General features: G+C 43.6%; 1 protein-coding gene across 4 annotated transcripts in view; it reads left to right on the top strand.

The window, feature by feature from the left end:
* Positions 1-2076: 2076 nt before the first annotated feature.
* Positions 2077-14219, top strand: part of LOC311114436 (exportin-1) — a 48598-nt gene continuing 36455 nt past the window's right edge. Inside the window, exons 1-4 of one of the 4 annotated variants that reach the window (XM_084189686.1) lie at positions 2077-2407; positions 4645-4776; positions 6098-6199; positions 12443-12515. In XM_084189686.1, coding sequence (XP_084045812.1) covers positions 4651-4776; positions 6098-6199; positions 12443-12515 — 301 coding nt within the window. In that variant the 5' untranslated portion in view covers positions 2077-2407; positions 4645-4650. Of the gene's footprint in view, positions 2408-2774; positions 2814-4644; positions 4777-6097; positions 6200-8164; positions 8399-8586; positions 8765-12442; positions 12516-14219 lie in introns of those variants that run through there. The other 3 variants (XM_084189687.1, XM_084189688.1, XM_084189689.1) reach the window with 3 other exon arrangements.

Here is a 14219-nt window from a genome sequence, read left to right on the forward strand (position 1 = left end):
TGCCACAAAGTTGGAAGCACAGAATCGTCTAGAATGTCATTGTATGCTGTAGCGTTAAGATTTCCCTTCTCTGGAACTAAGGGGCCTAGCCCCAACCATGAAAAACAGCCCCAGACCATTATTCCTCCTCCATCAAACTTTACAGTTGGCACTATGATTTCAGGCAGGTAGCGTTCTCCTGGCATCCGCCAAACCCAGATTCGTCCGTCGGACTGCCAGATAGTGAAGCGTAATTCATCACTCCAGAGAATGCGTTTTCACAGCTCCAGAGTCCAATGTCGGCGAGCTTTACACCACTCCAGCCGACACTTGGCATTGCGCATGGTGATCTTAGGCTTGTGTGTGGCTGCTCGGCCATGGTAACCCATTTCATGAAGCTCCCAACGAACAGTTAACGTGCTTAAATTGCTTCCAGAGGCAGTTTGAGTGTTGCAAACAAGGACAGACAATTTTTGTGCGCTACCCGCTTCAGCACAGCACACGGCGGTCCCGTTCTGTGAACTTGTGTGGGCTACCACTTCACGGCTGAGCCGTTGTTGCTCCTAGACGTTTCCACTTCACAATAACAGCACTTACAGTTGACCGGGGCATCTCTAGCAGGGCAGAAATTTAACAGACTGACTTTGACAAACTGCCATAGGTGGCATCCTATGACAGTGCCACGTTGAAAGTCACTGAGCTGTTCAGTACAGGCCATTCTACTGCCAAGGTTTATGGAGATGGCATGGCTGTGTGCTCGATTTTATACACCTGTCAGCAATGGGTGTGGCTGAAATAGCCGAATCCAATAATTTCAAGGGGTGTCCACATACTTTTGGCCATGTAGTGCACATTGTACAATGGCAATCAAACATTGTGCATGGTCTGCTCATTTGATGACCATGTCTGTTTGTGTGCAAAAGTATAGAAAATGAAAACCACATACTGATTATTGCACATGTGCAATAGCCATGTAATGATTAAAAAGCTGTTATTAATGTCTCTCTCTATGATAGCTCAGACCATAGTGAGCACATTGAATGAGGGTAACAGTGCTGTGTTGCTGGGTAAAGTAGCCTATAGAATAATATAACGTACGTCCTTCTGAAACCTTGCTCTCAATTCTGGGACTGGATGACTTTACTAGTACAGCTTGCCTACACTAAATCCAGTATTTTTCCATCAAGTGGCGCGCTGGGTCACGTGACAGTGAGGGTTAAAAAAAAAACGCTGTCATGTTTGCATCCTTTACTGAGAGCAGCAATGACAATACATATTTGTTTAGATCTCCTAAATTGCAATCGGGACTAATGTTACATGGTCTTTGATGGTAGCGTCATGTTCTGAACTCAAAGAGGTCCACCACATAGCGTGGACATTTCCCTTCATGTCATGTTTGTAACCCTGTGCAGTGCGCGGATTCATTGTAACCACTCCCACTCGTGGCTGGTGGAAAATTACCAGCAACAGGCTCACGAGTCAGGCGATTGTATTGTGGACTGTATCTCCTTTACCCTAATGTAAACACGTTTCCTCTTTATATCTCGCGTAGTTTGCTCAGCACAGACTAGTGAATTGCAATGTGATGATCACAACAAAACGGCGTGATGGTGAGCTGGGTCGATAACGAAATGAAATGCATTTTTCTGATAAGTCACATCATTTTGCAGTGTTGCAAATACATTTCTCTAAACGTCAATCAAGTCAAGACTATTGAGCAATACTTGCGACACTTCTCAAGTTGCAAAGTGATTGTAGATCGTAACAAACGCGCAAACGATATTTACAGCACTATTTGCCATTCACGTTTTAAGCATCGAAAAGTCCATTCTGCTTTGATCGGGGTCCGCCCTCTTTTTCTGACCACGGGCGGAGCAGTCGCGTGGGCTCCTGGACGAATTTAAGTTGATTGACACTGGAGTTACACAATAGGGTTTAAGCAATGAAGTCCGTAATAAATATCCCACCAATTGGAGTGTAAAGTGGGCGTGACGTTAGTCCAAACTTTCCGCGGCGCCATCGGCTGAAAACTAAACCGAGATGGAATCTCCCAGTCTGAACCGGTTTCAACCGGTTATGTGAGTTTAGTTGCTTGAACGAGGAGAAGAGGCGCAGGAATACAATCTCTCAAACCGCCCCGCTGCAAAATTATTATAGTAAAGAATTAAATTGTAAATCAAGGTTTATTTTATTTCGTAAAATGAATCGGAGTATATTACTGCCGTGATAATAGTTGCGGAATCAACATCTGTGGTCCTTATTAACCAGCCATCAATACACATTCTGGAATTGGAGCCAGCTAACGTTAACGTTTCAGTGATAGCGAGCCTATTTCTTACTAAACAACAACGATATTGTATATAGCCTTGTAGCGAGCTTCCCTGGGGAAAAAAGCCAATCTTCTTTCAGTCAGAGGCTTGGACTTTTGGTAGGTAACTCTGGGGTGCAAAATAGCATTTGACTTGGGGGTAAAATATATATATATATATATATTAGACTTTAATTTCACTTTTGGAATGTAAAATCCAGACAGCATCACTAAAAAAGTGTAACTACTAGTTAGTTAGGTAAGTAAGTAAGTGGTAACGTTACTGTGTGATGCACTTTACAAGGGATGCTGGTGTGTGAGAAAGTCCGCTAGGGTTGGGTGTGAGTGGTGTGTGGTGACGATAGCAAGCAATGCTGAGGACGAGGGATTGAATTAATTCGTGCACTCCTTCCTCAGAAACAGCGTCCGTGGTCAGAAACAGCGTCCGTGGTCAGAAACAGCGTCCGTGGTCAGAAACAGCGTCCGTGGTCAGAAACAGCGTCCGTGGTCAGAAACAGCGTCCGTGGTGTGAGCGGATGTCATTTGTTGCTAGTTTGCTAATTCTGATAACGTTACCAGTGATGCGCCGTGCTCGTTGCGCTGTTTGGACGGCTAGTTAGTTGTTATTTTAATAAGACAGAAAAACATTAATATGCATGGCTACTTGTCAAACGTATAAAAACATTTTTTTTTTGCTATCTAGTTAGGCGTGTATTACTTGCTGTTTAGTTAACTAGCTAGGTAATATACGACGCAAGCCATCCCTTTGAAAAGCGTGGAAGTGGGAGGGGCTGGGGAGGCGCGTGTCTGGTAGTCAGGGTGATGATAACTAGGTAAATATGGAGGACCTCAAGAAATGGCAGACACTTCTCTTTTTGTCTTGGCATGAACGGCAGTCGTATCAATAGCTTGGTACCAAATCAGAATTTAGCCAAGGCAATGCGCCGGTGGTGCTGTGTGTATTTACTATTTCTATCGAGTTGAAGGATGATTGAGATTATCTGATTAGATTTGTTGAATTTTCCCAAAGTGAAACGAACTTTGTAAACTAGCCTACCAGTATCCAATTTCGCTAACTTGTTATTGCTTACGAAGTGTTTCAATTGATGGATAAATGTCAGGTGGGCTGCTTACTACATGTTTTATGCAGCGTTGAAAACAAATGGGAACTCGAAAATCGCTGATGTCGGACTTCTGTGTCGGGAAGAAACGAGCTCTGACTGGGAAAAAATCGATTTGAACGGTCATCAAACTCGGGCCTCTTTCTAGAGCTCTGGCTTTCCCACCTGAAGATCAATGACGTCATGATTTGACTTCGTATTTTTCCGTGTACCCAGTTGTTTTGAACGCAGCATTATACAGACCTGGAACGCACCCAATACCAGCTAAGGTTAGCTACACCCTCACACAGTAGCTATCAAACGAAGTTGGTGGTTGTGTTTAGCGAGATAAACTGATTGATTGCATTGGATCTAAGACGATAAAGCAGCTTATTTCAGTTTTCTTCTACATACATCAGTGTTTACTGTCAAATTCAGGTGTGTTGGAACTTCAAAATAGCCACGCCTGTCAGGTGCAGATGTAAACAAAGTGACGTCGTGTGGCACGTGGTTCGATTGGGTTCAGGAGGTGGCAAGATAACGTGATATTTTCAGTATGTCAGACAAACTTTAATGTTTATTTATTAAACGATATCAGAAAAAGCAAGGCTATATTATGAATTGTCAAAATAAAACTGTCAGAATGTTGCACTATCCTCTTTCCTTTATGGAAAGGGTATATGCCTGATCTAAACTTAGTTCTCATTGTTTGTTTTTCAGTGTATTTTTATTATTTATAGCTTTGAGTAGTTTGTGTGACAAGATATAACTAATTGGAAAAAGGTGAGCAAGGGTCTGCTCATGTCATGATTGTTTACTGGGGGAGGAGGACGGCTCATACTAATGGCTGGAATGGAGTTCATGGAATGGTATCAAACACACGGGAATCACGTGTTTGAGTTAGATACCATTTCATTTATTCCTTTGCCGCCATCACTTTGAGCCATCCTCCCCAATTAAGGAGCCACCAGCATCCTGTGCATGTGTGTGACTGACAGGGGAGGGGAAGCGGGGGAAGGGGTTAGGAGAGGTGGTTAGCTGTTTGGAATGCTCCATTCATTCACATGACTCTGCCTGTTGCTGTTGAGTATTCTCTGCCTGCCTCTGTCAGTCAAAACACTCACACACACACACACACACACACACACACAAACAGACTTACATGCACATTCACTCTATCTCCCTCATACGCACACACACACACACACACACACACACACACACTGTAACCCCCCTCCTCCCTGTCCGTCCTTGCAGAGCTCTATGCCAGCAGTTATGACAGTGTTAGCAGACCATGCAGCGCAGCAGCTGCTGGACTTCAGCCAGAAACTAGACATCAACCTGCTGGACAACGTGGTCAACTGTCTGTACCACGGGGTCGGAACACAGGTAAGTAGTGCTCGCACCTTACTAGCACTGACTGCTGATAGCTACTTTATTGAGGAAAAATGTACTTACTATGACTGAGATATGTGGTTGTCCCACCTAGCTATATTAAGATGAATGCACTAACTGTAAGTCACTCAGGATAAGAGCGTCTGCTAAATGACTCAAATGTAAGCGGTCCAGTAACCACAAAGTTAGGGGAGTTTTGGGTGATTTTATAATTTTGCAATGATAGCCGCATGCCCAGGTGCCTTACAAAGTTTTACTTATAACTTTTTGGGGACAGACAGAAGAACGGGGGAGATAGAAGTTAGTATTTCAGAAAATAATGTTTGAAATTGTGGTGTATTAACAGGACAGCTTTTCTATCACACTTTCTCATTGGTGAGGGGTTTAAGTTGAACTGCATCTGCCTTTTTAAATGTGGCGTGTCTGTGCAGGGCATAAAATTAACTTTTTGGTCTACCAAATTTTTTACCAGACAATATATATATATTTTCCACTAAAATTACACCAACAAAACACAAATAAATGGATGAGCATGCTTTGTAATGTTTCTAAAACAATACATGTATTACTAGTAAGAAGTCATGTGGTATATTTGTAATTTCATTTTGTTTATGACATGAGTCTTTTAACCAATATATCACAGATGAGACAAATGTTCACCTGGCCCTTTAAGGGCAGGGGGTTACCGTGGCAACGTGACTTGTCATGTTTGTGCCTGTGAGATTGAGTCTGACTAGTAGAAAAGTTGTCTTCTCTTCCCTAGCAGTTGAAACTCAAACATAGAAATACAACCTAGCTTGTGAACAAAACAATGTAAATAGCCAAGACACAGAAAGACAAAGTCTCACTTCAGTAGACTTTAGTTTCAAGTAAATTAGACCAACTTTTATGCGCAGCGCTTCTAAAAAAATGAATTTTTCATTCAGCTCTTCACGTGCGCACAGCCCCCAGACAGGGAGTGTTGCAGTGCGAGGTGGGATAGGCTATAGTAGGATTCCTAGTTCTTTGACTGTGTGCGATTTTAATTGACCAGCTATGAAACAAATACTTTGAAAACAGCTACTGCAGCATTTATTTTTACTATACATGTGATCATACTTGACGATTTTATATTCACTAATGCGAGTGTAATGCTCGCGCTGTGAAGCCTTGACCACCCGGCAAGGTGAACTGGACATCCTTACCTGCCAATGCCAAAATCTACCCGCATTTGGCAGGTGGCGGGTGTTCATTTTAGGCCCTGTGTGTGTGAGAAAGAGTGTGTGCGCCTATGTTTCAAAATCTGATTTCATCCATTCCTGTTCCTGCATTGTAGCAAAGGATGGCCCAGGAGGTTCTGACCCAGCTGAAAGAGCACCCAGATGCTTGGACCAGAGTGGACACCATACTGGAGTTCTCCCAGAACATGAACACCAAAGTAAGCCAGATCCTGCAGGGAGCACACACTTGTGGCGGCTCGCAGTACTCCAGCTGTGAGGAAGTTAGGTGCTGGTAGTTAGAACTTACTTGTCACTCAGTTGGTGGAGCGTTGCGCTTGCAACACCAGGATAGTGGGTTCGATTCCCAAGACCACATGTATGTGAAATGGACGCACGCGTGACTATAAGTCGCTTTGGATAAAAGCGTCTGCTAAATGGCATATAGGGTATTGTTACTTACTTAGGCCCTTTTTCCCTTGAGGAGCATAGGGCATCAACAGCAGCGTTCATATATAGAACAATAACTTTAAACAGGCTTTGATGGATCAAACAAAAACACACACTCAAGCATAGGTTATTGTTAAATTCTGTCTGCTGAGCCCAATGGTAGGTTATCATGTAGTTCTGTCTGCCGAGCCCAATGGTAGGTTATCATGTAGTTCTGTCTGCCGAGCCCAATGGTAGGTTATCATGTAGTTCTGTTTGGTTAGTTGTAAAGGGATACGGAGCGAGGAGGGAGATGACATGTAGCTAGCTAGCTAGCGAGCAAGCAAACCTAGCTAATATGCTTAGCTTACCTTATAAGACGGACCCAAAGTCTCCTCTGGACAACATCGTTCGGGAAACGATAAAACAAGCACCTTCCCGCTGAAGAGATATGGTTGCAGGCTGGAGTAAAACAATATACCATCCTTGTGTTTTCGTTGGAGCTGGTTAGCAGAAAGCTAACTAACTTGTTTAGCTAAGTAGTGACGTGAACATTTTTGCGACTAATGTTGTAGTTCCATTTCTCGGACAGTTAGCAACAGCCTTATTTTGAGCACACAAAGGCTTCATAGTCCATAAAGGTCATGTTAACTGACTGATATTATCTCATAAAACAAAACATATATAAGTTCTCCTAAGCCTCAGACCTTATTTTTGGCGTATATGCCAAAAACCCATTATTTTCCACATTAATTTCCCCCATAGGAAGGGCCAACGAACCAGAGGTAGAAAATCCTAACTAATATCTGTTTTTTAGGACTACAAGCTTGTGAGCTCTATTCCTTCCTTGCACTCGCATACAGCTTAAATAGCTCTACATAGTGAAAGCCTATGCACCCATTCAAGTCAACTTGACAATCCAATGATAGGGATTACTTTCTAGTTTATTGGCAAAACAAACACACATTAAGGTGGGCCAAGGGAGGGTTCTCCTGTCCGACTGGTGCAGCGGTCTGAGACACTGCATCTCAGCGGTCTGAGGCACTGCATCTCAGCGGTCTAAGGCACTGCATCTCAGCGGTCTGAGGCACTGCATCTCAGCGGTCTAAGGCACTGCATCTCAGCGGTCTAAGGCACTGCATCTCAGCGGTCTAAGGCACTGCATCTCAGCGGTCTGAGGCACTGCATCTCAGCGGTCTGAGGCACTGCATCTCAGCGGTCTGAGACACTGCATCTCAGCGGTCTGAGACACTGCATCTCAGCGGTCTAAGACACTGCATCTCAGCGGTCTAAGACACTGCATCTCAGCGGTCTAAGACACTGCATCTCAGCGGTCTAAGACACTGCATCACAGCGGTCTGAGGCACTGCATCTCAGCGGTCTAAGACACTGCATCTCAGCGGTCTAAGGCACTGCATCTCAGCGGTCTAAGACACTGCATCTCAGCGGTCTAAGACACTGCATCTCAGCGGTCTAAGACACTGCATCTCAGCGGTCTAAGACACTGCATCTCAGCGGTCTAAGGCACTGCATCTCAGTGCTTGAGGTGTCACTACAGACCCCCTGGTTCGATTCCAGGCTGTATCACAACTGGCTGTGATTGGGAGTCCCATAGGGCGGCGCACAATTGGCCCAGCGTCGTCCGGGTTTGGCCGGTGTAGGCTGTCATTATAAATAATAATTTGTTCTTAACTGACTTGCCTAGTTAAATAAAGGTAAAATAAATGTGTGTAACCATCAGAGAGGCTCTTGTACAGATCAATGTATTTTCTAGAAGTGTTGAAAATGAAATGTCATTTGCAGATTATCTCAGAGTGGATGGTAATGTTTTGTCTTTTCCTTTTTTTTGTTGCTTGCCTGTTGCCATTTAACCCTGACATCCATTACTAATGTCTTGAGTTGATCTACCAACAGTATTCTTATAGTTTCAAATTCGTAACTTGCCCCAAAATGAGGTCTTTAGAGGAAAAGGAAGGAAGGAATCAGATAAGGTAAACACCTCTTGGATTTGTCTCAATTCTGCATTCACCTTTTTTCCATTTATTGAGAAAAGAGACAGTAACAGTGCATCATTTTTTTACAAAAGCACTTGTTGTGAACGTTTGGGTTTTTAAATAATTGATAACTACTTTCTGATAATTGTTTTCCTAAAGAAATTGATTTGAATGATTTCAAGTTGTTACTACTTGCTATCTAAATACATTTAATTGAATGAATTCAAGTTGTTACTACTTGCTATTTGCTATTGATATTAATCATAATGTTCCATTATGTTGATTGCTTGTAATAGGAAGAAAAGGGGTGTGTCATCCTGTGCACCTTGACACTGCTAGGCTTTGACGGCAGGCCTACACAAGGTCTACCCTTTTGATTCCCTTTGACTCTATTCTGTTCATCTGTTTCATTGGGCTGAGGGAGTGGGGTGCAGACTGCAGTCAGTCGTTAGGGAAGATGGAGTGGGGGTGCTGACTACAGTCGGTAGGGTCAGTCTTACAGTAATACAGATGGGAGGTTTAGTAGTGAGCGACGTGATATTTCACCTGAAGGGATCACAACTCTTTCTGTTTAGCTTTCTACGTCTCATTGTCTCTCTCTCTCTCTCTCTCTCTCTCTCCCCGTTTATTCCTCTTCTGATCTCCTCTCTGATCTTCTCTCCTTCCCTAAACCTTGCAATCTGTCGCTGGTGGCAGCGAAAAAAGTGTTGCAAGACCTCGCCCCGTCTATCATTTTCCTTTCTGCCTTGTTTTATTTCTCTTGTGATAATTGAAGGTGTAACTGTCAAAAGGTTCTCAAGATGTTCAATAGGCATTGGCTGACACCTGCTATTGGTGTAGACCAACAGTTGGTAGCTCAAACAGTGTAGTACACCTTTAATCAAAAGCTCACCCCCCCCTCTCCATTGCTAGAATCTCCCCCCACCCCCGCTTTGAAACTAACAACTTTCAATCTCATTTATTTGTTGGAATCACTGACTGTCTTCCACCTTACCTTTGAAACAGTGATCCCTACTGTCTTCCACCTTACCTTTGAAACAGTGATCCCTACTGTCTTCCACCTTACCTTTGAAACAGTGATCCCTACTGTCTTCCACCTTACCTTTGAAACAGTGATCCCTACTGTCTTCCACCTTACCTTTGAAACAGTGATCCCTACTGTCTTCCACCTTACCTTTGAAACAGTGATCCCTACTGTCTTCCACCTTACCTTTTGAAACAGTGATCCCTACTGTCTTCCACCTTACCTTTGAAACAGTGATCCCTACTGTCTTCCACCTTACCTTTGAAACAGTGATCCCTACAGTTGAAATACTGTTGATCCAAATAACAACAGACCAAATAATAAAATACTGTAACTTGTACAATTTAAGTAGTTTTTAAATGTTTATTTTGCTTGACTTTATAAAGCATATCATTCATTTGATAGGGATGAATATAGGACAAATGGAAACCTGTGGCTGGTCTTGCTGTTTCTTATGAGACACACCAGTTTAAGGTGAAAATTGATCCGTGTCTGGAATGGCACCCTATTCCCTATATAGTGCACTTCTTTTGACCAGAGCTGGTTGAAAGTAGTGCACTATATAAGGGATATGGTGCCATTTGGGATGCACCAGGAACTTGATTTTAGTTTGGTTCTTATGAGGGAAGTGGTTTGTTAGGTGCAGTAAGATGCCAGAGAGTCTAACCCTGGTGGTCCCTAAACAGGCCAACGTTCACATTGCTTATACCAAGTTTTTATACCAAACCGGCAATGTCTCTCAGGCTGCTAGGCTTGACATAACGAAAGACAATGGGACGGTAATAATAATAATAATAATAATAATAATAATATATTTATTTTATATACAGTGAGGGGAAAAAAGTATTTGATCCCCTGCTGATTTTGTATGTTTGCCCACTGACAAAGAAATGATCAGTCTACAATTTTAATGGTAGTTTTATTTGAACAGTGAGAGACAGAATAACAACAACAAAAATCCAGAAAAACGCATGTCAAAAATGTTATAAATTGATTTTCATTTTAATGAGGGATATAAGTATTTGACCCCCTCTCAATCAGAAAGATTTCTGGCTCCCAGGTGTCTTTTATACAGGTATCGAGCTGAGATTTGGAGCACGCTCTTAAAGGGAGTGCTCCTAATGTCAGCTTGTTACTTGTATAAAAGACACCTGTCCACAGAAGCAATCAATCAATCAGATTCCAAGCTCTCCACCATGGCCAAGACCAAAGAGCTCTCCAAGGATGTCAGGGACAAGATTGTAGACCTACACAAGGTTGGAATGGGCTACAAGACCATCGCCAAGCAGCTTGGTGAGAAGGTGACAACAGTTGGTGCGATTATTCGCAAATGGAAGAAACACAAAATAACTGTCAATCTCCCTCGGCCTGGGGCTCCATGCAAGATCTCACCTTGTGGAGTTGCAATGATCATGAGAACGGTGAGGAATCAGCCCAGAACTACACGGGAGGATCTTGTCAATGATCTCAAGGCAGCTAGGACCATAGTCACCAAGAAAACAATTGGTAACACACTACGCCGTGAAGGACTGAAATCCTGCAGCGCCCGCAAGGTCCCCCTGCTCAAGAAAGCACATATACAGGGCCGTCTGAAGTTTGCCAATGAACATCTGAATGATTCAGAGGAGAACTGGGAGAAAGTGTTGTGGTCAGATGAGACCAAAATCGAGCTCTTTGGCATCAACTCAACTCGCCGTGTTTGGAGGAGGAGGAATGCTGCCTATGACCCCTGTGGTCCTCTGTAGCTCAGCTGGTAGAGCACGGCGCTTGTAACGCCAAGGTAGTGGGTTCGATCCCCGGGACCACCCATACACAAAAATGTATGCACGCATGACTGTAAGTCGCTTTGGATAAAAGCGTCTGCTAAATGGCATATTATTATTATTATTATTATTATTATTATTATTATTATTATTATTATAACACCATCCCCACCGTCAAACATGGAGGTGGAAACATTATGCTTTGGGGGTGTTTTTCTGCTAAGGGGACAGGTCAACTTCACCGCATCAAAGGGATGATGGACTGGGCCATGTACCGTCAAATCTTGGGTGAGAACCTCCTTCCCTCAGCCAGGGCATTGAAAATGGTTAGTGGATGGGTATTCCAGCATGACAATGACCCAAAACACATGGCCAAGGCAACAAAGGAGTGGCTCAAGAAGAAGCACATTAAGGTCCTGGAGTGGCCTAGCCAGTCTCCAGACCTTAATCCCATAGAAAATCTGTGGAGGGAGCTGAAGGTTCGAGTTGCCAAACGTCAGCCTCAAAACCTTAATGACTTGGAGAAGATCTGCAAAGAGGAGTGGAACAAAATCCCTCCTGAGATGTGTGCAAACCTGGTGGCCAACTACAAGAAACGTCTGACCTCTGTGATTGCCAACAAGGGTTTTGCCACCAAGTACTAAGTCATGTTATGCAGAGGGGTCAAATACTTATTTCTCTCATTAAAATGCAAATCAATTTATATAATTTTTGACATGCGTTTTTCTGGATTTTGTTGTTGTTATTCTGTCTCTCACTGTTCCAATAAACCTACCATTACAATTATAGACTGATCATGTCTTTGTCAGTGGGCAAACGTACAAAATCAGCAGGGGATCAAATACTTTTTTCCCCTCACTGTAGCGCTTTTTATTACAAGTAGAATCTGTCACTTTAAAAACAAAACAAAATAAAACAAGTTTTTAACTCCGGTGTAGTAGTGTTCTTCTCCTCTGTCTTCCACCTCCTGGTGTGATCCTGGGAGAAACAGCAGGACTTCTACATGGTTTCAGCCATACGGTGGCACATAGAGACCAAAACTAAAATACAAGTTTTATTGAAATGGTTACATACTAACAATCTGCATGAAATGTACTTGAAACAGTTGGAAAAAAACATAATATATTTTTAGGCAGGCTCAATTTAATGTTTTGTATTGTTTCTGTTGCTGGAAAATATACAACCATTTTTTTTCTGTTCAGCGTTGCTATGACCACTGTCACCTAATGCTGTTTCTCTCTCTGTGCCTTACAGTACTATGCTCTGCAGATTCTGGAAACGGTTATCAAAACAAGATGGAAGATTCTACCCAGAAACCAGTGTGAAGGTAAGCCTCGCTGCCCCTGCTCAAATCAAATCACATTTATTTTTAGAAAGCCCTTTTTTACATCGGCAGTTGTCACAAAGTGCTTTACAGGATACTCAGCCTAAAACCCCAAAACAGCAAGCAATGCAGATGCAGAAGCACAGTGGCTAGGAAATACTCCCTGGAAGGCAGGAACCAAAGAAGAAACCTAGAGAGGAACCAGGCGCTGAGGGGTGGCCAGTCCTATCCTGGCTGTACAGGGTAGAGAGGAACCAGGCTCTGAGGGGTGGCCAGTCCTCTCCTGGCTGTACTGGGTAGAGAGGAACCAGGCTCTGAGGGGTGGCCAGTCCTCTCCTGGCTGTACAGGGTAGAGAGGAACCAGGCTCTGAGGGGTGGCCAGTCCTCTCCTGGCTATACTGGGTAGAGAGGAACCAGGCTCAGAGGGGTGGCCAGTCCTCTCCTGGCTGTACTGGGTAGAGAGGAACCAGGCTCTGAGGGGTGGCCAGTCCTCTCCTGGCTGTACAGGGTAGAGAGGAACCAGGCTCTGAGGGGTGGCCAGTCCTCTCCTGGCTGTACAGGGTAGAGAGGAACCAGGCTCTGAGGGGTGGCCAGTCCTCTCCTGGCTGTACTGGGTAGAGAGGAACCAGGCTCTGAGGGGTGGCCAGTCCTCTCCTGGCTGTACAGGGTAGAGAGGAACCAGGCTCTGAGGGGTGGCCAGTCCTATTCTGGTTGTACCGTGTGGACATTTGGGCATTAAGGCCAGATTGTTTTACAACGTTCACCTTTCGCCCCTCTCAGCCTCGCTCGCCAACCAAACCAACCCCTCACCTCGTGTCTGAAAACAGGGTGGAAAAGGACATCAGGCTTTAGAATGCTTGTTGACACTACTATATTGTGAATTTGAACACTGTTTTGTGTCATAGTTTCATTGCTCTTTCTCTTGAAGACCCATTTATAAGACTCATGTTCTTGCTCATTAAGAGTTGGAGAAGAACCCATGGGGAGAATCAGCTGTCCTCTGGAATATTGCTGCTGACACTTCAAGACTGCCTTAATTGTGGAGGCAGCGACACTCTCTCTCTCTCTCTCCCCTTAACCCGGCCGACGTGCGGTTGCCAAGTTGGGACGTATTCCTCTCTAAGCACGCCGGTTTGTTTTCTGCTTGGCCGAGTCCTGTTCACTTCAGCAGAAAGGCTGGGTCCTGTCTCTGGCAGTCCTTTACACAAGGAAAAGCTAGGGGAAGGACTAAAACATGCTGCTGTTAGTGAAGGATTCCAAAGGCGCTTGCGCTGCAACTTTAGCGACGCCAGCAAACACTGGTGTTAAGTCTTATCTTTCCCAGCTTGTTAATTTTGGTTAAAACATCTAAATAGAACACAATAGGCACAATGTCTTGGTAGAGGATCTAGCATCAGCTACACAGGAGATCTGATCAATTTAGGGACCAATAAGACTCTGACGTTATTGTGCAATCCGGTCAAATTGAAATGTTTATTATTTTTTCACTGGGTAGTATATATACACTGCTCAAAAAAATTAAGGGAACACTTAAACAACACATCCTAGATCTGAATGAATTAAATAATCTTATTAAATACTTTTTTCTTTACATAGTTGAATGTGCTGACAACAAAATCACACAAAAATTATCAATGGAAATCAAATGTATCAACCCATGGAGGTCTGGATTTGGAGTCACCCTCAAAATTAAAGTGGAAAACCACA

Source organism: Coregonus lavaretus (genome assembly GCF_964263955.1).
Source record: "Coregonus lavaretus genome assembly, contig: HAP1_SCAFFOLD_411, whole genome shotgun sequence".
Lineage (NCBI taxonomy): Eukaryota > Metazoa > Chordata > Actinopteri > Salmoniformes > Salmonidae > Coregonus > Coregonus lavaretus.